Source organism: Dipodomys ordii, unplaced genomic scaffold (assembly GCF_000151885.1).
Source record: "Dipodomys ordii isolate 6190 unplaced genomic scaffold, Dord_2.0 Scaffold70, whole genome shotgun sequence".
Classification (NCBI taxonomy): Eukaryota; Metazoa; Chordata; class Mammalia; order Rodentia; family Heteromyidae; genus Dipodomys; species Dipodomys ordii.
The window spans coordinates 10,238,967-10,262,824 of NW_012267286.1; the positions used below are offsets into that span (position 1 = coordinate 10,238,967).

The 23,858-nt window shown below is 45.1% G+C and overlaps 1 protein-coding gene across 1 annotated transcript in view; it reads right to left on the reverse strand.

Annotated features, from left to right (window-relative positions):
• Nucleotides 1-340: 340 nt before the first annotated feature.
• The window catches only part of Nfkb1 (nuclear factor of kappa light polypeptide gene enhancer in B-cells 1), a 95,928-nt gene continuing 72,410 nt past the window's right edge, over nucleotides 341-23,858 (reverse strand). The window contains exons 14-23 of the mRNA XM_013023831.1: nucleotides 22,741-22,882; nucleotides 17,178-17,292; nucleotides 9,857-10,058; nucleotides 9,195-9,364; nucleotides 8,781-8,883; nucleotides 5,157-5,281; nucleotides 3,933-3,999; nucleotides 3,520-3,692; nucleotides 2,624-2,804; nucleotides 341-1,138 (exon numbers count right to left, since the gene is read on the reverse strand). Coding sequence (XP_012879285.1) covers nucleotides 978-1,138; nucleotides 2,624-2,804; nucleotides 3,520-3,692; nucleotides 3,933-3,999; nucleotides 5,157-5,281; nucleotides 8,781-8,883; nucleotides 9,195-9,364; nucleotides 9,857-10,058; nucleotides 17,178-17,292; nucleotides 22,741-22,882 — 1,439 coding nt within the window. The 3' untranslated portion in view covers nucleotides 341-977. The remainder of the gene's footprint in view (nucleotides 1,139-2,623; nucleotides 2,805-3,519; nucleotides 3,693-3,932; nucleotides 4,000-5,156; nucleotides 5,282-8,780; nucleotides 8,884-9,194; nucleotides 9,365-9,856; nucleotides 10,059-17,177; nucleotides 17,293-22,740; nucleotides 22,883-23,858) is intronic.

Consider the following 23,858-nt stretch of genomic DNA (forward strand, 5'->3'; position numbering starts at 1 on the left):
TGAGCTACCAGTGCCCATGGAACTTCGATATTTTATGCATCACAAATACATGGAGAAGGTGTTGTTGGAAGGTGAAGAGGGAGGGGTGATATGTGAAAATGAGATGTGCTGGGCCAGAATTTGACCACCCCAACTTTCCTCTTAGGTTTGAATACTTTCAATATTGTTCTGGTCATTTCAATTGTGTTTAAACCGGAATGGAAATGTGATCACCGGGCTACAGACTGATAGCCCAAATGGCAAAGAATCATCTTTTCTGCAGAGACCAAGAGAAAATGTGAGGTCAATAATTTGCTTTTCCTTTTATTATAAAAGTAAAATAAAAATAGCATTTATAAATCCAACATTTTTTCCCTTAAAGTATTTGATCTAAAAAAATATTTACAATAGCAAAAAATGCAGAAAAAGGGGAAAATACCATTTTCAGCACTGATTGTAGCCACGTTTAAATATCGCTAAGTCCATGTTTCTCAAATCCCAGTGGCAAGCACATTAGAAAAAGCAATAAGCCTTTTTTTTTAAAAAAAAATTGCACGCCAGTGACTTTGATTTTAAACTATTTCTCTCTCTCTCTCTCTCTCATTATTCTGAATGTATAACTGAGTGCTGTGGATGGTGAGAAAGAATCCAGGTAGGGACAGGATACCTCTGAATGACAATGGGATGGAGCAGCAGGTGCAGCAACAGAAAACAGCTGGAATCCCCGAAGCATCTGGAAAAGCTCAGGAAGCGACCTCACCTCCATGCAGCTGCAGCTCAGCCGCGGGCTGTGATGGTTAGATTCTATCTGTACGTGAAACCACTACAATTCATGGAAGGAAGCCAAGTGTAGAAGACCATGAATGAAATCCAGAATGATCCGGGCAGTGGGTCTGCTCCTCTCGAGCACCTCTGGATGCACTTTCCCTTCCTTCTTTGGGATGATAAGAGTGACATTTTAGGGCTTTGGTTTACCCGTGAGGGAAATGGCCGGTGGGTTAAATTTTGCCCTCGATGGGTCCTTCCTGTCGGTATTCGTGGGGAATTTTGTTCAGAGTTAGCAACGAGCCACCGCCGCTGGTCAGAGATTCTGTGAAGCTGAGTTTGTAGAAGGACGTCTCCACTCCGCTGTCACAGATGCTGTCGTCCTGGAGCTCATCTGGGGGGAAGAAGGCACGCATTCACTGGAGGCCGGGCAAGGACCAACCCTGTGTGTGGCCGGTCTTCTACCCTATGGTCACCTTCCCCTCTCCCTGCAGCAAGCGTTCTGGCTGGCTCTGGATAGCAACATGGATGATCTGATCACTGCCTTCCACCTGTTACCATCCCTGCCATCCCTACATAATGCAGGTGAGGGACAGGAAAATCCATGGCCATGGGCTGTCACCACCTCATCTTCTGTTCGTTCAAATGCGTTCTCAATAGACCTTTTTGTTTCTTAGAAATCAGGTTTATTATTCCAGGTGGTGTATCACCTATTTTATAGCAGGAGAAACTGCTGCATCTAGACAAAATAAATAAAGGGGAGGGCAGGGGGCTAGAGGTGTAGGAGAGAGAGTGTGTTTTGAATGGGATAATAGAATTATGGAGAACTATTGGCTCCGTGGGCTGCCCTGAGACTTCGTTCGCCCTGTGGGTTGGGAATGACAAGGTATGGTGGATGCTGGGGATGGGGGGGCAAGGTGAGCTTGGGGAGGGGACTGAAGGAGGAGCTCACAGCAGGGGGGTGTAGAGGAGGGACTGAAGTGTTCAGGTGGGAAAAACATCAGCATCCATCTGTGGTCTATGTGCTAGACCCCAGTCTATAAACTTCATGCTCTATGTTTTCCCCAAGGAATCTCAATTTCTCTCTCTTCTCCCCCATCTCTTTTGTTGATCATAGGCTTGAACTCTGGGCCTGGGCACTGTCCCTGACCTCTTGAGCTCAAGGTGAGAGCTCTACCACTTGAGCCACAGTGCCACTTCCGGCTTTCTAATGGTTAATTGGAGGTAAGAGTCTCAGGGACTTTCCTGCCCGTGCTGGCTGGCTTTGAACTGAGATCCTCAAATCTCATGTACCTGAGTAGCTCTCTCGCTCTCTCTCTCTCAACATAAGAAATGAGAGAAGTATTATTGACCTTAACTCCATGTCATTTTCAGAGTTTCCCAGGAATCTAAGTAACTTGCGTGTCAATGGGCCTGCTTGTGGGGACAGTCCCGGTAGACAAATGGTAGTGACAGGGACAAAGGTAAAGCTGGGGCTGATGGGGCTGGGAATGTGGCTTAGTGGTAGAGTGCTTACCTAGCATGCATGAAGCCCTGGGACTCAACTCCTCAGTACCATATACACAGAAAGAACCAGAAGTGGCGCTGTGGCTCATGTGGTAGAGCCTTGAACAAAAAGAAGCTCAGGGACAGTGCCCAAGCCCTGAGTTCAAGCCTCAGGACTGACCAAAAAAAAGGAAGAAAGGAAGAAAAAGAAGGAAAGGAAGAAAGAAAGCAAGAAAGCAAGAAAGCAAAAAGGCTGGGGCTGGTGCTACTCAGGAAGGTGCATTCAGGAGGTGGTAGATGAGATCTGAGGGGCCACATCCTATGAGAACCATAGACCCCAGTCTCGGGAGCGGAGACCATGTCCTCTGCCCTTCTGTCTTTTTCCCCCCTTTACCTATGTGCCGTCTCACAGAGGAAGGCGAGGGAGGCAGCATGTGGGCCTGACTGGTGGGCTTCACAGGGCTGGAGGCTGGGGTCGCTGAGGTACAGAGAGCCGCCTGGATCACCTCAATGGCCTCCGTGTAGCCCATCTGCTGCAGGGCCTCCACCAGCTCTCTGACGGTCCCTCCAGAGACCTGGGAGAAAAAGTCAAGAGGATGTCCTTGAGTCTCTGCGCAGGCTCGAAGCCCTGACACTGTCCCCTCCCTCTGTCTTCTCTCCCAGAGCCAAGTGCTTCTGGGGAGGGCAGAGAGAAAACACAGGGCCTGTGATCATAAATACAGTCTTTGAATCACGCTTCCTGTTTCTGTTCAAAGGCCACTCAGGAAATCACAGACAAGTGGCTTATCCTAAGAGAGAGGAGGGGCAGGGGGAGAGAGAGCCGATGCAGTGGAATGGAACTCGATGTAAGCGGAAGCTCCAAAATCCACTAAGAAACAACAGCAGAAAAATCACCTCACCCTACGTGTCCCTACCTTGAGCAAAGCAGACAGCAGCAGGCACCCCAGAGACCCACGATGCCTTGTACTGACTCGTACATGGCCGTGGGGGCAGGAAGAGGTGCATGCTGCTTACAATCTCTCTCGTGTGCTGGGGAGATCACAGCGGAGGGACCACTCTGACTTGCAAGTAGCATTTCATGGGAAGGCTTGGGGAGAGGGGGGACATGAAGACATACTTCTTCAAAAATAGGGCTTCTCTCTTAGCCTCGGTTCCCCTCCCCACACCTTGGGCAAGGACTGGTTTTCTTCCTCAGCATGATGGGGCAGGGAGAGGGTGTTCCTCTGGACCAATCACATCCCTGGAGGGAAGCTGGATGGAAAAGCTGCAACGGGGAAAGTGATGCTTTACCTCGTAGTTGTCCATCAGTGTTTTTGAAGGGGCGGGGCTCAGCCTGAAGGCGTTGTTAAGGATCCCCAGCCCCAGCTTCTGTGCCAGCGTAGCCCAGTTTTTGTCTGGATCAGGAATTTCCAGCAACTTGTAGAGCTGCAGCTTTGCATTTTCAGCCAGCTGTTTCATGTCTCCTGAAGGAAAGGAGGACCAGGTGACTGACTGTCCACTCCCAGGGTCACTGCTCTTTTGCTGTCCCCCCAACTCCCAGGGGATGCAGCCCAGCAGAACAGAGCAGAGCAGAGCTGGCGGATGAGGACCAGGCAATCTCCTTCGATTCTGAAATAAGCACTGTGCCTGTTATAACCCCCTCCATGTAAAACATGTGTGGAGAGAGTAACTGGTGGAGAGAATCTGGTTCTGTCACAACCCACCTTGTGGCGGCAAATCATCAGCGGTGACCTCTGGCTCATAGGGTTTCCCATTTAATATCTCAAAGACCTGTTGGTTAGGAAAAAAAAAAACATGGGAAAACATTACACTGAAATGTCTTAAGTTAAAAGAAAGCAAAACAAACAAGAACCTCACAGCTGTGGAGGTCTTTCAGGTGTTCTCTGCACTCCCTTTGCTGCTGCTGGACCAGGGGAAAGACAACATGGGGGTGAGGACTGTGAGCCCTCTAGAGAAAAGGCCAATGTACCAGGGGAACCACGCACGGGGCCTTTCAGTCCCATATAAACTGGCTGCCAGGAGGCGCGCGAGCAGCTTTGAGAGGCGCAGTTGAACTTAACCTTCAAAACTCAATTTTGTGTTAGGTGCCTGTAGCTCATACCTGTAATCCTGGATGCTACTCAGGAGGCTGAGATCTAAGGTTCATGGTTTAAAGTCAGTCCGGGTAGGAAAGTCCATGAGACTCTTACCCCAGTTCACTACCAAAAAGTTCCAATTAACTACTGAAAAGCTGCAAGTGGAGCTGTGGCTTAAGTGGTAGAGTGCTAGCCTTGAAAAAAAAAAAGCACAGGGACAATGCCCAGGCCCTGAGTTCCAGCCTCACAACTGGTGCTAACAGGCACATGTGTACACACACACACACACACACACAATAAAAAACGAAACAATTCCATTTTGTGTGTTGAAGATCTGTACATTCCTCCACTCTCTCTTCTCTTTACCCAATGATCTCTTCATTGATCTACCTCCTCAGATCTCAGTGCCTTGGGGTTTTGCGGAAGGATTTACACTTAATCTGTTTGTATTTGTGGGGAAATCCTCAGAAGAATTTTTGCCATCAGAAATTACTCACATTAAGTTCTGAACCAATGATAGCAATTTCTCTGAGCTCAGGAAATTGAGATAGAAATAATTCTGGGGTGTGCGCAGAACGTCTACCTCGATGTAAAATTTGGGTTTTCTTGACCTCTCAACATCTCAACTCTGATCTGATTAGGTAGACACTTTTACACTGAGGGCTCAGCTGACCTAGATCTTCCATGGATAGGCGATTCAAGATAAATATGGCTCTTGACAAGCTGAGTTTCTTAAAAATAAAAGGCCTGCTATTCAGGGCCCCGAATCAAAGGAAGCCATCTGTCCTTACATTCCCGGCCTCTGCTTCCCGCAGGAGCATCTGTCATACAGCCCAAGCAGCTCACACTCACCTGCCAGTTGGCAGCCATATCTAGAGGTGTGGTTCCGGGCACGACTCCCTCGTCCTCTCCAGCCTTCTCCCAGGAGTCATCCGGATCATAGAGAGGCTCAAAGTTCTCTACCAGGGGGTCTGCTCCTGAGAAGTCAGGTGACACTGTTAGGCAAGACTAAACCTTGTCAGCTCCCAACTGCTTGCCAGGTCAGATTTGCAAAGGCAATGTACCTTTAGATGCGAAAGATAATCATCATAATAATTTTTGTTTATATTGTTATTGTAAAAATACTGTACAGAGGGTTATAGTTACATGAGTAAGGTAATGAGTACATTTCCTATCCAGCATTGTTACCTTCTCCTTTGTTTTTCCCCTACCATCCCTTCCCTCTCCACCTCCCCAACTCCTCTCCCGCCCCCCCCCCCCGCAAGTTGTAAAGTTCGTTTTCAATATAGTGTCTTGTACATCTCATGGTTAAAATGGGTCAACCTGTATCCTTGTTTCAGCATTTTGTTATTTCCCTTTCCCGCCCCAAATTAGAAAAATATATATTCAAGATGCAGGGCACTGGAATCATATACAGTGAAAGCAGGGGTTATACCACAGGGGAAGAATATACAAAAGAAACAAAAAAATCACATGGTACATTATAATTTTTTTTTTCCAGTTGTGGGGCCTGAACTCTGGGCCTGGACGCTGTCCCTCAGCTCTTCAGCTAAAGGCTAGCTCTCTGCCACTTGAGCCACAGCGCCACTTCCAATAATAAAAAATTTTAAGGCATAAAAGACATTTTAAGCTGGGTGCTGGTGACTCCCACCTGTAGTCCTCCCTACTCAGGAGGCTGAGATCTGAGGATAGAGGTTTGAAGCCAGCCCAGGCAGGAAAAGTCTGTGAGATTCTTATCTTCAATTAATGAGCCCAAAGCTGGAAGCAGAGATGTGGCTCAAGTGGGAGAGAGCTAGTCTTGAATGAAGACGCTAAGGGGTAGTGCCAAGCCCTGAGTTCAAGCCCTAGTACTGGCACAAAATAAAAGAAAAAGACATTAAAAAATGTTAACCACTTCATAATGTTGTTTTGTAGTATCCTATCTCACCAAAGAACTATTAAAAACAAAAGGCTTTGAATACTTCTGACCTGTAGCTCTACAGGATAGTTTTCATGTGAATGGTGTACCTTTAACCTGAGGACCAGGACATATGAGTCAGAGGGACTGGGTCATTGACAGGACCAATGTCCTAATGTTCAAGTATGCTGCCAATGTGCATTTCTCACCCGCTCCTCTCACTAGCTGAAAAGGGCGAACATACTTTATGTCTAGTGACAGCTGGCCAGATTTATTCTTTGGTGAGCATTGCCAGGGCTCCAGTCTTAAACAAGCTAAAAACAAAACACGAAGAGAACCTTCTACTAGGATGTGCCTGTCCTGGTGTGCGCATGTGTGTGCATGTGTGCGTGTGTGTGCATGTGTGTGTGCATGTGTGTGTGCATGCGTGTGTGCGTGTGTGTGTGTGTGTGTGTTGGTAACTGAGGCTTGAACTCAGAGCATGGAAACTCTCCCTTATAACTTTTTCACTCAAGAATGGCATTCTACTACTTGAACCACGCCTCTTCTGGCTTTTGTTGATGGTGAACTGGGCAGGCTTTGAATCCTGATCTCAACCTCTTGAGTAGCTAGGATTACAGGTGTGGCCACTGGTGTCCAGCTAGCCTGTTCTTTAGTGTCCAGTGAAAAAAAAATACAAAAAGTAATTCACAAATAACTACTCAAAGTCCTAGTGACCTTTTAGGAGAGTGTTTGCTCAGTGTGATATTTGCGAACAGTGTTAAGATAAGATGCTCTTTTGGATGTGGAACTCATTTTGATTTTGTTGGCAGAACATCTGATTTGGGGCAAAATCAATGATGGAAGAGTGTCCAAGAAAAGCCACCAGGCGATTGCTTGCTTTGCCATGGCTAGTGCTGGCTCGAGCAAGTATGTGTGTGTGTAAACTGACCATGAGAACAGTGGAGAAACTAAAAGAAACCAGGAACAGGACCCAAGATGGGAGAGGCTGAACTACACCTGTTTTTCATGTGACCTTCTTCATGGCTTTGATCTCCCCACGAGGCGTCTCTATTTATATCAGAGACACCAGTACTTGCTACTTTTTCATGAGATCCTGAGAGTTTAAGAGAAAGCATTTTGGAAAGCATCATAGCATACTGCCTGAAGACATTTCTTCAGTGTAACCAGTGCCTTCCAAAATGGTCCACACACACTACAGCCAGTACCTCTCAGATAAAGAAAAGCTCAATTTGACAAGAGGAAAGAAAGGAAGAGAGAGAGAGAGAGAGAGAGAGAGAGAGAGAGAGAGAGAGTGGGGGGGCAGGCAAGTAGGCAGGCTACTGTTTATTTAACGTATAATTTACTTATTAGAAAAAATATGGTACTGTCCAGGAAAAAGTTCTCATATCTTTTAGTGAGTGCCTTAACCTGCTCTGTTTTCTTGAATTTATGCATCACTTAAAAAAATCTTATAAAAATTTTAAGTAACTTCTATGTCTATCAGACTTGAAGGGCCAATATCTGGTTTCTGTGTGTGTGTGTGTGTGTGTGTGTGTGTGTGTGTGTGTGTGTGTGTGTGTGTGTGTGTGTGTGTGCAGGGCCTCTAGCTATCCCATATCTTTTTGACTCAAGGCTATCACTCTATCGCCTGAGCCACACTTCCACTTCCAGCTTTTTGGTGATTTAACTGGAGATAAGAATCGCTTAGATTTGTCTTCCCAAAATGGCTTCACACTATAACCCTCAGCTCTCAGCCTCCTGAGTGGCTAAGAGTTACAAGCAGGAGCCACTGGCACTTGGATTGTAGTATCATTTTCATTATACTTGGTTCTAACTTCACAAGGCACTGGAGACTCAGAGATGAACAAGAATAATTTTCTGTACTTTATAGGGCTGGAGTATTAAATGAACCACGAGCCCTTTGCAAACCCTGAGCAAAGAGGAGAGAAAATAAAGCATGGAGGCCCAGCCTGCTTTGTCACACAGGGGACTTTGCCATGGGACTGTTCATAGGCAGGAATAATAGTAGTGGAACTTATCTCAAACGTGTTTCTGTGGATTGAACGCAATCAAGGAGGCAGTGCCTATAATGAACCAGTGTAGGGTCATGTTCATAGAAACAGTGTACACAGCTCATTTGCTTTTTCAACCCCTTGTGTGAAAGGAGGTCTTCAAATCTTTTCTTTTGGGCAGTTGTGATGGGATCAGAGACTGATACAGCTCAGAACTGTACAAGAAATTAAACTCTGGGCACTGGTAGCTCATACACCTGTAATCCTAGCTACTTAGGAGGCTGAGATCTAAGAATTGAAGCCAGCCTGAGGAGGAAAGCCCTTAAGACTCTTATCCCCAATAAACTACCAAAAAAAGCCAAAAAAAAGGAAAGAAAAGAAATTAAACTCGATGATTCAGAGAGTAAAACACGACAGGGTAATAGTCTACACGGTGCCTTTCCTTAATTACAACGAAATTGGCTATGAAGTTTTTGCTTACCTGTCGTTCAGAAACAGGTCTTTGGCTTAAAGAAGGCGACAGTACTGCTGTGAAGTTGAGTTTGCATTTCTGATCATCTTTTTCATGAATGTCAAGCCCCTTACCTGCTGCTTTGAGGAGCGCTGCCAGCCTGGTGGAGCCTCTCCCAGCTGCTATGTGCAGGGGTGTAGTTCCATCGAAGGTGGTGCTATCCACGTGGGCATCGCCCTGAAACCCAGGGTGCACAGAAAGACAACGTTAGCTGAAGGGTCTCTGGCCTTTCTGTCCCCACGACCCCTGTGCACAGCTTCTCCGTTCACTAGTCCCACTGCTGCTCTGGGCTGGCTCTGCTTGGAAGCAATCCCTAATGAGAGTAGGTGATGCTTAACGTTGCTATTCTGAACATTGCACAGAAGTTGAATACACTGTTGTAGGAAGGAGTCAAGCTGATGCTGACATCTTTCTTTGAAAAGACATCCTTAAATCATCCTTGGGCATCGAATGCAACAACCAACAAGGGCACCCCAGGCTTCCCTCACCTCCAGGAGCAGGCAGCCCGCCAAGGAGATGTTGTCCTGTTCCACAGCCAGGTGCAGCGCTGTGCGCCCAGCCTTCTGCTCGGGAGCGTTGACGTCCGCTCCCGCCGCCACCAGCAACAGAAGACACGGCAGGCTGTTGCTCAGCACGGCTATGTGAATGGCGTTCAGACCTAGGATCCAAGCACAGGGACAGGCACAGGGTGGGAACGCTGCCCATCCATGGTTCTCCCCAAAGCTGTAGGGAATGGCACAACTAGATCCCAGGCTTGGAGACTGGGAGCTTCCAGCTCCTGTAGTGGCTGCTTGGGGACCCTTTAAAAGCTCTGTTAAGTCTATTGTTCTGGGTTGCAAAGCCATAGTCTCCTAGTCTGCTGTCAGGAGAAACAGAGTAGGTACACATTCTTGGAATAACTGATGCTTTATACCTCTCAAGACCACTGTTTGCACAGGCCTTTGCTTCTTCCTCCTACCAAGTCACCATTCCAAATCATCTTTAAAGGAATTCGCTATGGTGAGCAAGAGAAACACACCCCAGACACGACGAACTACACATGACCAGAGAAAGTCCTTTGAGTATAAGCCGAGAAACACTTATCAAATAGCAAGCGGTTAATTAGAAACTGAGTGGTAGAGGCTGCGCTAACACTGCGAGGGGCTCTTACCTTCCCCATTGGGGTGGTCAATAAGAGGAGCTGCCTTCTTGTGCTTGAGTAAGATATTGAGAATTTGATCATGTCCTTCTTTGGCGGCTAGGTGCAAGACAGAGTTACCCAGACGGTCCAGAAGGCTCAGGTCAGCCCCGGCCCTCAGCAAGTCCTCCACCACATCTTCCTGCTTAGTGATCACTGCCAAGTGCAAGGGGGTCTAGGGAAGGAAGGGGCAGGAGATGGGCTGGTCAGTGGTGAGCATCTGCAGACCATGGCTTAGCAGCTGACGTTGGAGTATGTAGAGTCAGTCTGCAGGGCTGTTGGCCATTCCCAGACTAATTCTTAATCTTTGCAGAAGAGTTTCTCATTCTAGGGTACTGTGTGTGAGTCGGGCAGGCTCACACACTCAGATTCAGTCATTTAGTAATTAGAATAATTAGATGGCTTTTACGTGTACACCTTGCAATACTTTATTTCTGTTTCGTCAGAATTCTATGGTTGCTATTTTAACGTAAGTATAACCGATTTTTAGCTTTCTTGAGTTTCCAGTATTGATTCATCCTTAGCTACTAATTTTGTATGCTAGCAAATCAAGCCAAAGCTACGGTTTTATGTAAGGACATTTTTGTTGTTGTTGATGATGATCGTGGGGCTTGAACTCTGGACCTGGATGCTGTCCCTGCACTCTTCAGCTCAAGGTGAGTGCTCTACTGCTTGAGCCACAGCGCCACTTCTGGTGGTTAATTGGAGGTAAGAGTCTCACAGACTTTCCTGCCAGGGCTGGCTTTGAACCTCGAGCCTCAGATCTCAGCCTCCTGAGTAGCTAAGATTACAGGTGTGAACCACTGGCACCCAGCCTTACATAAGGAATTTAAAATGAACTTTTAAATAGAAAATCAACTGACAAAGCTGACATCATTTTACAGTAACATGAGAAATAAATTTACTAAATTAAAAAATGCTATTCTATGGACCGGCTTGAGACCCATCATTACGTTGTACTTCCATTTCATTAACGGTGTTACACTGGCTGCTAAGAAGCGTAGTTAGAACAATGTAAGTATCTCACTAGGAAAGCTCAAAGGAACATAAACCCTGAGCTGCTGGTAGCCGGCAGAAAAATCCATGTGACAACTCTGCCTAGAGAGTAGTGTTTCAGTGAATACGAATAAAAATCGTATGTTTTCAAAAATGTGCAAGACAAATACAGCCGTGGAAGAGCCTTTCACACACACACACACACACACACACACACCCCTCAGTCTGTTTCATAGGAACCTAATTATGAAATCTAGCCTGTCTGGTGACAGCTCGCCTAAGTTTTCTTTCAGAAAGCATTTGCTGATGGCTACTGTAGTGACAGGCGAGTCACCAACACCAGAGCTGCCATAGGCAATGTACGCACTTGGTAGATGCAAGGTGTATGAGGCCTGGACCACCACAATCTCACATCCAGCGATTATTTAAGACAGTAGAAACAAGACAAGATTTTTTTAAAAACCAAATTATCATCCTCCATTATTTCTTTCATCTTCTAGCATAAAATGGAACAATGCCCACAAAACTTTAGATGGGTATCAGTAAGTTTTCCTCTCTACAGCAAATCACGCAATCAAGGTTCTGCTTACTAATCTTCATTTTCTGACAGGAAATGGAAAGAGAAGAAGACTATGAAAAAGATTCGAAACTGAAGAATATTCGATCGATCAGAAATGAGAGCCAGGCATTGGGGGCTCAGGCCTGTAATCCTAGCTACTCAGGAAGCTGAGATCTGAGGATCGTGGTTTGAAGTCAGCCAGGAAAGAAAGAAAAGTCCAGGTGAGACTCTTTGAGCTGTGGCTCAAAGTGGTTGAGCGTTAGCCTTGAGCAAAAAGAGCTCAGGGAGAGCATCTAGGTCCTGAGTTCGGGCCCTACAACTGACAAAAGAAAACTTAAAAAAAATTAGGATAATCTCTCTCTAGTTTTGTTTATTTATTTAGGGGTGCTGGGGATTGAACCTAGGGCTTCATTTAAACCAGGCAAGGCTCTAGCTCTAGGCTCTAATACTAAGCTATTCCCCACAACCAATCATTAGTTTTGAAATACATTTTTCATATCATATAAAATCTCTCACCATAATTTCTTAAAAATTTTATCTCACAGTGCCACCAAAGGCTTTCTGTGGTATGTTGGCCTTGGAGATTTCCATCGGCGGGACCCTAGGCATCTTCACCCTGTGCATGTGTGGGGACTGAGGCTGACTCTCAGGAGAGTCAAGACCTCAAATATCGTAGCAACCTCCAACACAAACACAGGCAAGGATTCTCACGGCAGCACTGTTTTCTCTAGGTGGGAGGTTAGAGGCTGGTTAACTGACTGTTACTGAGAATAAGTGAGTCAGAGACTGAGGAAGTATGCAATGGGGTTCTATTCAGGAGCCATGACTGAACGAGCCAAACATATAACTGCATCGACAAGTCTTACACACAGCCACGGCAGAAATAAAATGGCATGGAGCGTATAGACTAGTTTTGAACTTCAGGGCCGAAGGCTGAATCCTGCTTCAACCTTCTAAACATTGGGACTATAACTGCATATCAAAAGTGCTTTCCTCTCCCTCTGTTTCCCCTTCTCCCTCTTCCTTCCCTTCCCTTCCCTCTTTTCTTCTCTCTTCCTTCCTTCCTTCCTTCCTTGTTTCCTTCCTTGCTTCCTTCCTACCTTCCTTCCTCTGTCCTTCCTTCCTTCTTCTCCCCCTCCCTCCCTCTCACTCTCTTTCTCTCTCTCTCCTTCCTCTCTCTCTCTCCTTCTTTCATTCATTTTCTTTTGTGTTAGTCCTGGGGCTTGAACTCAGGGTATGGGTACTGTCTTTGAGTTTTTAGTGCAAGGCTACTGCACAGCACCACTTAACCTTGAGCTACATCTCTGCTTCTGGCTTTATAGTGGCTAACTGGCGATAAGAGTCTCACAGACTTTCCTGCCTGGACTAACTTTGAATCACCATCTCAGTCCTCAGATCTCGGCTTCCTGAGCAGCTTGAGCTACTCCTTCTAGTAGCATGGGCCACTGGTGTCTGGCTTATTTCTTTATTTCTATAATTTATTTATTCCTGAGTCAGAGTTTTACTATGTTCCTCAGGCTAGCTTTTAACTGCAGGGCCTTTGCTTCAACTTCCGAGATGCATGCCACTGTGTTTCTTTTGAAAACAAAACGATAAAATGAGGACGTGGACAATGAGCAACATCTGATGAGCATTTGTGGATTATGCCTGTGTTCATTTCCTGGTTTGGATACTGTGCTGTAGTTACATAGGATGTCAACACTGAGGAGAGCTCCATGATAGTTTCTTCAATGTCCACCCAGTAAATATGGTGGGCCTTTCAGTACACTTAAAGAGTTCTTTATGAACCCACAGGTATATCAAATTAAACATTCTGAGAAAGGTTAATGCAAGGTGGCAGATGTCTGTGTAAAATGATGTGAATCATATGAGGAAGTACACCAAATGACACATGTAATTCCAGTTCCCATACACATCCAGTCATATTTGGAACATTCTGTGCCTATAAACACAATGTTTATTTACATTTGGGAGTAAGGCTGAAGGACTTGTGAATTGCCAGAGAAGGCAGTGTTGAGTTCTCAATCCTTTTGCCCCATTTAAAAAATAACATATTGGGCTGGGAAGGTGGCTCAGTGGTAGAGTGCTTGCCTTGCATGCCTGAGGCCCTGGGTTCAATTCCTCAGCACCACATAAGCAGAAAAAGCCGAAAGTAGCGCTGTGGCTCAAACGGTAGAGCCCTGAGCTGAAGAGCTGAGGGACAGTGCCCAGGCCCAGAGTTCAGGCCGCAGGACCGACCAAAAAACAAAAAAAAACAAAAAAAATTATGTTTGTGATAATTAAAAAAAGAGAAAAATGCAGGCATAAAACCACTCAATAATGTTTTATGGGAACATACACAAATAAAATAAACCACATCAAACACATCAGAACAATCATCTATGAGGAAGGAGACTGGAAGAGAAGATTATAAAGAGAACATCTCCAGAAAAACCCTAACTGTATGAACTTGGACTATTTTGAGTGTACAGTGGGTGGGGATGAGGATTTGGTCATGACAGATGTTCACAGCAATGTACTAAGATTAGTGAAAGGTATTTGGGGAAATGTTTACAATGATTCCCATATAAAGAGAACTGTCTAATTTTCTATCGAGAATAGTTATGAGAGCCAGGTGCCAGTGACTCATGCCTGTAATCCTAGTTATTCAGGGAACTGAGATCTGAGATCTGAGAATCCTGGTTCAAAGCTAGCTTGGGCAGGGAAGTCTGTGAGACTATTCTCTAAAATTAACCACCAAAGAGTCAGAAGTTGAGGCACTGGCCTGGAGCAAAAGAATAGGCTAAGGAGAGAGGGAGAGAGAGGGAGAGGAAGGGCAGGCAGGCAGGCAGGAAGAAAGAGAGAGAGAGAGAGACAGACAGACAGACAAAGACAGAGACAGAGACAGAGACAGAGAGACAGAGAGGTAGAAAGAAACCCATATCTATAATCCCAACTGTTTAGGAGGTTGAAGTAAGAAGATTTTTTTGGCTCTGAAATTCAAAGCTAGCCTGGGCAATATAGCAAGACCCTGTTTCAAAAAATAAAAAACAAAAACTACCTGGGTGCTGGTGACTCATGCCTGTAATCCTAGCTATTTAGGAAGCTGAGAGCTGAGGATCTTGGTTCTAAGCCAGCCCTGGCAGAATAGTCTTTATGAGACTCTTATCTCCAATTAACTACTCAAAAAACAAACAAACAAAACAAAACTGCAAGTAGTATTGTGGCTCAAAGTGGAAGAGCGCTTGAGCAAAAGAACCAGAGACAGAGTCCAGGCCCTGAGTTCAAAGCCCCATGACTGACACAAAACAAACAAAAAAACCATTCAGAGTGATGGTACAGAGGAAAAGATGACGCTGTGTTCTTCTCCTGGGCCCCATATTAGAAGGGAGCAGAACGCCAGTGGTGGCAGTTTCAAGGGTTTTTGTCTCCAGCACTCATGACAGTCTCAATATATGTGACCAAACAGTACGGAAAGGAGGTTCACACATAATAAATCACAGCTTCTAATCCTGTGGTGCCTGGTCCTTTGCCAATCCTATTTATAATGAGAAAAACAAGTAAGTACTTCCTTGGATCTGACCTATAGGCACTGGGGTGGAGGTAAGGGTTGAGGAGTCTCTGAAAGAATGGCTACCGCATCCTGTTCCTCATTTTCTTTGTATATTTGCGATTGTTAAAAGAAAGAAGCAGGGGTTGGGAAGGTGGCTCAGTGGTAGAGTGCTTGCCTAGCATGCACGAAACCCTGGGTTTGAGTCCTCAGTACCACATAAACAGAAAAAGCCAGAAGTGGTGCTGTGGCTCAAATGGTAGAGTGCTAGCCTTGAGCAAAAGAGGCTCAGGGACAGTGCTCAGGGCCTGAGTTCAAGCCCCAGGATTGGCAAAAAAAAAAAAAAAAAATGAAAAAGAAAGGATCAGTCTAAACATTTTGGGTCACCAAATAGCAATAATCTTCTTCCGAGATGATTTAGAATGTTGAAGAGAACTCTTTGACTTCATCTGAGTTATTTTATAGCATGATACAGTAAAGAGTCCCTAACCTTTTAATTTTTTATTTTTAGCCTTGACATGTAGTACAACAGCTAGAGAAGAAATCTAATGTCTAATAACGAGTGGGAGACAATTATTTTCTTCTCTCAGGAAACATTACTCTCAGATAAAAATCTGCAGAGGGCTACATGTTGACAGCTCAGTACTTTTTTTTTTTTAATTTGAGGATTGAACCTGGGGTTTCCTATGCAAGCCCCTACCACTGAGCTGTACTGCTAGTCACCATTTTACTGTTGTAAAGCATGTTTTTAAGATGTGGAAACGAAAATTAAATATTTTTTACAATTAAAATGTAAGGTTTTCCCCCCTTTCAAATAAGTAAATAAAATTATTTGTATCCCTTGCTTTAAGAGTTGTCACTCTAGCTACTCAGGAGGCTAAAATCTGAGGAGCACAGTTTGAAGCCAGCCCAGGCAGAAAAGGCATGAAACTCTCATTTCCAGTTATCTGGAAAAAAAGTCAGAAGTGGAGGTATGACTTAGGTGGTAGAGCACCAGCCTTGAGGGCAAAAGCCAAACAAGGCCCTGAGTTCAAGCTCTATTACTGGTATAAAGAAGAGAGAGAGAGAGAGAAAGAGAGAGAGAAAGAGAGAGAGAGAGAGAGAGAAAATTGGGGTGTTGCTCAGTGGTAGATCTCATGCTTAGAGTGTACAAAGCCAACTCCCCTCCAAAAAAAAAAAAAGAAAAGAAAGAAAGAAGAAAAATAGACATGAAATATGAAAGATCCTTTATTAGGTAAAAAATTACGCAAAGTATTAGTCATAATTTTGGAGTAAAAGATACGTATGCTTGAATTAGAGGTCTGTACACATCAACCAAGCCACGGAAGACTACGAGGACATTTTGAACCAAGCGAATGAGAGGAGCAGGGTGGAAAGTGAGGAGGAAGGCAAGACGGGAAGATGAACCACAGGGGAGAGGACAGCAGGGCTGGGAGCATGGCCAGGGAGGAAAGGAGAAGCAGCACTTCACTGTGGAGTATGGCGCTGGCCTCAGGCGTAGCCCCAGTACCCACATCCAGTCTTTCAGCCCAGGCAGGTTCCATTCCCTTGGCCTTCCCTCCAGATCAGCACGTGCCCACCCAGCAGCCGCACCGAGTCCCCAGTGGACTTCTCTCTTTGCATGCCTGCACATCTCCCTCCATAGAAGAGTTCCTGCCCTCGTTTTATTGCCTGCCTCCCTTCTATTTAAACCTCACTTGGGCAAAACCAGGGCTCCCTGTGTGTCTCATTTTGTCTTCCTGATTTAGAGAGATGTCTTTCCCCTTTCAGGAAACTTTTCACTTTTCTCTCTGTATTTCAGCACTCTTTATTTCATGTGCTCTAATTACCAGGGTTGGCTCAGTAGACTTCGTATACAATGTGAAGCTGTGCTTGAAACGATTGTTTTTCAACTTTATTTTCCTTGACAGATGTGCTATTTCCCCCCACAAGTTCTCCCTCTAAAACACCTCACCTCTCTGACTTCTAAAGTTTGAAGTGTGCGCCCAGCAGATGGTAGAGCTTCAGAGTGGAGTGCTAGAAACTTAGTGATCAAAGGACCCTAATTCACAAAATGACATTCCCAATGAACAGACTTTGAGGAAGTTTTGTAGTTTTGTGGTTCCCCCTCTCTGTTTTTATTGTTAACATGAATTAAAAAAAATACCAGACACATGCTTAAAAAACAAAAGAAAAAAATTTTTAAAGTTGTGTCGGAGATTTCTGCTTACCTGGTACAGGTCGTTTCTCATGTTGATAATGTCATCAGAAATCAAGCCAGATGTAACTGCTAGCAGATCCCTTACAAGCTGGACATGGAGGTGGATGATGGCTAAATGTAAGACACTGGAATTGAAATATGGTAGCAATTAATTAATTAGGTGGATATGACCTCAGGGCTTGCATTTGCTAGGCAAATCTACCACTTGAGCCAAAAGCCAGAATGACAGATATGAGCCACCTTGCCTGATTTAATTAAACTTTTTAAAAACAGTACTGGGGTTTGAACTCAGAGCCTGACACTGGCTAAATGAATGAGATGCCTCTGAGCCATGCTTTCCAGCCCCGTTTTTCACTGATTGTTTTTAGGATTGAGCCTCACTTCCTAAAAGGCATGCCTCTAAGCCTAATCATAGTTGGACACCACCATGTTCAGCGTCCCTTTCCTTCTATCTAGATGAAATATCACAGACTTTCCTGCTTGTGCTTGCTGAGCACCATGAGTTTGGGATGATTAGGCATGCATCACTGTACACAGCTAGGGGTTGAGAAGGGGTCTTCATAGACATTTTCACCTGGTCCAATGGGTGATCTGTTCAGCCCCTGAGTAACTAGGATTATAGGCATGATCCTCTGGTGCCTGGCTTAATTAGGGTTTTTTTTTTTTTTGAGAATAACAGCAAAAAACTCCGCAGAAATGATCAAACTCGAAGACTGGATCTTGTTATTGTACCTAGTTTGAGTTAGCCCTAAAATATTTTGAGTGAATAAAATGTCTTCATTTGAGGTTGATACTGTCTCTATAGGATGCATTGCTTCTTTTTTTTTTTGTCGGTCGTGGGGCTTGAACTCTGGGCTTGGGCGCTGTCCCTGTGCTATTCAGCTCAAGGCCAGCGCTCTACCACTTGAGCCACAGTGCCACTTCCGATGCATTGCTTCTAACAGCTCCCAATTGCCTGTTCAAGACTCCTATTAGACTCCTCTGTGGTGCCTGCATGGCCCAGGAGTGTTCATGTCTGACTGATCCCTTAAGGTGTAAACATATCCAGATTTCAATGCCAGAGGACCTTAGCTCAAAGGCCAGCCCTACCTTTGCACACATTTCTTCTTCTTCCTTCTCCCTTACTTTCCCTGACATGCAGATGGCACACATAGCGTGAACGCCTGACCTTAAGAATTGCTTAGACAAATTTAGTCACCTGGTGATGCCAGCCTTTTCTAAAGAATTATGTAGTAGCTTTTCAATCACGTATGTGTGTATGTATGTATGTAGGTATGTATGTAGGTATGTATATTATGTATATATGGATGTCTGTTGTGGGGCTTGAACCCAGGCAGGGTTTGGGTGCTGTCCCTGAGCCTTTTTTTTTTGTTGGTCATGGGGCTTGAACTCTGGGCCTGGGCGCTGTCCCTCAGCTCTTCAGCTCAAGGCGAGCGCTCTACCACTTGAGCTACAGAGCCACTTCCGGTTTTCTGGTGGTTTACTGGAGATAAGAGTCTCACGGACTTTTCTGCCCGGGCTGGCTTTGAACCTCGATCCTCTGATCTCAGCCTCCTGAGTAGCTAGGATTACAGGCATGAGCCACCGGCGCCTGGCTTCCCTGAGCTTTTTATGCTCAACTTTGTGCCACAGCGCCACTTCTGATTTTCTAGTGGTTAATTAGAGATAAGAGACTCATGGACTTTCCCACCTGGGCTGGCTTTGAATGGCAATCCTCCGATCTTAGCATTACTGAGTAGCTAGGATTATAAGCACCAGCCATCAGTGCCCAGACACATTTATTTTTGTTTTTGAGAAAAGGTCTCACTGAGTAGCCCAGGCTGGCTTTGAACTTGAGATCCTGCCTCAGCTTCCCAAATTCTAGGATTACAAGTATGTACCATCACGGCCAGATTGGTATGATAGCTTCTTAAAGATCTTCCTATATGTCAAGAAGGATGTAAGTAGGCTTTTAACTACTGAGAAAAAAAAATCTGGAAGAAACAAAGTCATTGTATATCCTTCCCCTCCACCCTCACATCTGTCTGGAATGTTCTGTTTTTTGTTTTGTTTTTTTTTTCCTCTCTGCCGGGATGGTTCCTACATCCTCCTTTATGTTCAGTTCAAACCCTGCATCCTGGGAAGGCTTCTAGCAGAGGAAGCTGACCTCTCCCAAATGTGCTGCTAGTTACATAAATGCAGCTTTCTATCGGCTGCTCTCCCTCCCTGGCCCTCCCTCTTCTCTGGGGCAGGCTCTATGCCCAGTGAGCCTTTGACACAATCTAGGTAGTGATTCAGGAGTGACGGAACCTGGAGGCCTTACATAATGAGCTGAAGAAGATATTGCTTGGTGCCAGATACCACTTTCAGGAGCGCAATACTTTTTATCAAAATCTTCTATTAAAATGAATTGAACGCTGAGCGCTGATGGTTCATGCTTGTAATTCTAGCTACTCAGGAGGCTGAGATCTGAGGATCACAGTTTGAAGTTCGCCTGGGCAGGAAATTCCATGAGACTCTTACCTCCAATTAACTACTCAGAAAAAAACAGAAGTGGCGCTGCAGCTCAAGTGGTAGAGTGCTAGCCTTCAGCCAAAGAAGCTCAGGAACAGTGCTGCAGGACTGGCACCCACACAAAATTAATTGAAAACAACTCACCAATAATAAAAAATTGGCTACCATCTGTCAAGTGCTTCTAGTTACATCATGCTAAATATTCACCACACATAACTTTATAATCATCAGGATGAGCTTATGAAGTCAGCAATCCTATCACTCATGATGTTGTGGACTTAGGAATATAATAGAACTCAGCTAAGGTCACATAACTATGGTGAAGCAGAAATTCAAGCCATCTTTTTATTTTTTATTTTGGTCTACAGCTCTCCTTCCAGCTTTTTGCTGGTTTAACTGGAGATAAGAATCTCATGGGCTTTTCTGTCTGGGCTGGCTTTGAACCATAATCCTCAGATCTCAGCCTCCTGAGTAGCTAGGAGTTCAGGCCTGAGCCACTGGTGCCTGGTTGTCAAACCATCTTCCCAAGGCCTGGGCAGGCTGAGTTTCCTCTAATTTCGTGGAACGAGGTACCTCTACATTCAGGCTGCTTTGTTAGCAATAGCATCCATAACTTATTTGGCATAAACATTGGCCAAAGAGTACCTATAAACTCAATTGTGATTTTTTTTAACCACTGGGGAAATATTTTGAAGTGGGTGATTTCAGATTTTTATTATTTTTTGTCTCTTGAAAGAAAGGCTGGGAGAAGACTTCTGAAAGGTGCTTAAAGCCTGACGCAGAATGGAGGCACGTATATGAAGATTAAACAAAAAAAGGTCACACTTCAAAACTGCCTAAAAATTTCCATGTGCATTTCAGAGCAGAAGTACATTCCCCTCCCCCTCAAATCCTCACACTCTCATGGGAATTTCCCCAATACCAGATGGTTTTACTTTTTTTTTCTTTATTGTATGTTCTGTGGTGACTAATGGCTACAGGACTCAGAGTATTTGCCAGATATGACAAGCTCACTGAAAGCAAGAGACCTGAATTGTGGCAGCCACAAGCTGTGGTCTACACTTTTTTTGGGGGGGGGTATAGGTCCTCAGGATTGAACTCAGGGCCTGGCTGCTGGCCATGAGCTCACTCAAAGCTAGCACTGGACTACTTGAGCCATTGTGCTTCTTTTCTGGGTAACTGGAAATAAGTCTCATGGGCTTCCTTGCCCTGGCTGGACTTTTAAGTTTAAGCTTCAGATCTCAGCCTCCTGAGTAACGAAGGTTATAGGTATGAGCTATCTGTGCCTGGCTTTCTACACTCTTAATAGGGTGTCTTTTTGTCTCATCTTTCTGGTTTCTAAGAGAGCCTGCTTGTATGTGTTTGGGGTCCTTGAAGAGGCCTTCCCCCCCCCCACTTAGTCCTGGGGCTTGACCTCAGGGCTTGGGCACTATTCCTGAGCTTCTTTTGCTCAAGGCTAGTGTTCTTGAGCAAAAGCACTACTTCTGGCTTTTTCTGTTCATACAGTACTGAGGAACTGAACCCAGGGCTTCACGCCTGCTAGGCAAACACTCCATCACTGAGCCGTATTCCCAGCTGGGAGAGGACTCTTAAATACTCATTTCTGGCCCTGCACAGAAGGCTACCTCCTCTTCCTCCCCATGTCTGTCCAGTTTCCTTCCCCCTCAGTGGCCTTCCATTCTCTGCCCAATCCTCTCCCCCCAGATGCAAGCATCTCTTTCTTAACTGGCCTGTGCTCATCTTCCCTAAGCTCATCAATTCAGCAGGTGTCTAAAAGTATTACTGCAAACACCGCTGTCTTGGCTAACTGCTTTCTCTTGTGGTTCGATGTTATTGAATGTGAATCAGATTATTTAACCCTGAAAAAATAAACAACACTGTGCTGTTGGAGGCTTTCTACAGAGAAGGCTGTACCGGTTCCCCCCACACTGTATAACAAGGCCAGTGGTTATACCACATCCTTGGTTACGCTGTAAGGAAAGAGAACAAAGGTTTCTGCTTGACACCCTGAGGTTGGCACTTTCCTAAAGTGCCTGGTATTTAAACCGAGACTTGAAGCACAGCGCTCAAGAGCTCTTCCACAGAGAAGGACTTCTCCGCGTTGATGCTATTTTAGGAATGTTTGAGATAGAGCGCTTGACTTGAATCTCAGCGCTGTGGTCTCTTGTTGCTTTTCTAGGCTTTTGAGATCACTTTAGAAGTATCAGTGAAAGGAGGAGGGGAACTGTTTTAGAAAGAAGCCAGGTGGCTTTGGAAATACAATCTTGGCAACAGCAGGCATGGTGCCTGCAAAATTGGACACCCCACCTCCCCACCCCGCGGCCTGGGTGGGAAGCGTGCTGTGTGCCCACGCGCTGGGGACCATGCCCAGAGGCGGTGGACAGGATCAGGAACTGGGGAAAGCAGCAGCTGCCTCTTACTCCTTCGTTAGGATTTTTCTCCAGTATATGATCACCACGAATATCCAGGGATTCGAAGGGACTCAACAATTCTTCCATTCTTATTTCAACAATTCTTCCATTATTATTATTATAATCAATAAAGCAAGGCTTTCAAAAATGACCATTAGCTACACATATCTTGGTTCCCTTGCCTACAGAAATGCCCTCTTACATTAATTAATTAAATAGTGTTGATCCTGGGGCTTGAACTCAGGGCCTTGGCACTGTCCCTGAGCTTTTTGTGCTTGAGGCTAGTGCTTTACCACTTTGAACTACAGCCCCATTTCTGGTATTTTTAGGAGTTCCGTGATAACAAGAGTTACATGGACTTTGCTGTCTGGGCTGTCTCTGAGCCTTCTGTCTCTGAGCCTCGATCCTCAGATCTCAGCCTCCTGAGTAGCTAGGATTAGAGGCATGAGCCACTGGCACCCAGCTGAGATGTCCTCTTGCAAGAATATTCCAGTTACTATTAGAGTTTAGTAGGTGACAGCAACAGGCCAGGAGAGGCCAGGTATGCTTCACTACAGGACACTAGAACTTTAGAACGGCGCTGTTCTCTCCAGACACTATGCCTCATATAATACTTTCCCCTCAGCCACACCCTAAAACTGCCCTGGCCACACAAGAGCTCTGACTTGCCTGTCCCCATTCTCATCCTGCACTGTGGTCAGATGGCGCTGGACAGCTAGCAGCATCTTTACATCTCCCGTCACCGCGTAGTTGAAGAGAGCATTGGCATGCCGCTTGGCCAACTGCATCGCCTTCTCCAGGAAGAGATGATCTGCAACACAAGGACCAGGATCATTGCTGAGGCTCCCATACTTTTTGTACAGGTATGGGGCAGCACATTGTTTCTGTTGAAAATGCTCCTTGGGGTGCTTCTGGATTGTGTTCATCAGAAAAAGTGCAAACAAATAAACAGACGGATGTAAAAACACATCTGTTGGCTTGTTATGGGGGAAGTTAGAAATGTCTGTTACAAGACTTAAGAAACAAAGGACTTCCATTCATCTGCTGATCACATGTATGGTATATATGTGTACACCGGAGGGAAACCAGGAAGATGACACAGAACTAGAGGGAATCAGGGAAAAACATACAACAGCGGGACCCATTAGCTGCACTGGACATTGATCAAAATGAACTAAGCAACTTAATGGCAGCGATGGGAGGGAGGGAACAAGTGGGAAAGAGGGAACAGCTGATGCTATGCAAAACAAAAGCAATGTACATATCACTCAATGTGGAAGAAATAACTGTATTGCAAAACTCATAGACCTCATAAATGTTATAGACCATGATAGACAATTTGCCCCATGAAAGTTAGAATGTGTTTGTGACTTTAACTAAGCATCACTATCCCACAATACTGTGAAATTTGGGAAATTATGTAACCACTTAATCACAATAAAAAATTTGAAAAAAAAAAGAAATGTCTGTTACTTTAAGAACTGTCAATGTCCGTTACTTTAAGGGGACTCATCCATCTTCAAACAATGCAAATTGAACTTTGCTTTCTTATTCGTTCTTTTGTTCTTTCTCTTCTTCTCCCTCTTCTTCTCTTCCCCCCCTCCTTCCTCCACCTCCTCCTCCTCTTCTTCTGGTAATGGGTTTGAACTCAGGGATTTGTGTTTTCTGGGCAGGTGCTCTGCTACTTGAGCCATACCCTAAACCTTTTCCTCTTTAAGTCATTTTTCAGATAGGCTCTTATGTTTTTGCCCCAGCCAGCTTTGATCCTTGGTCTTTCTATCGATAGC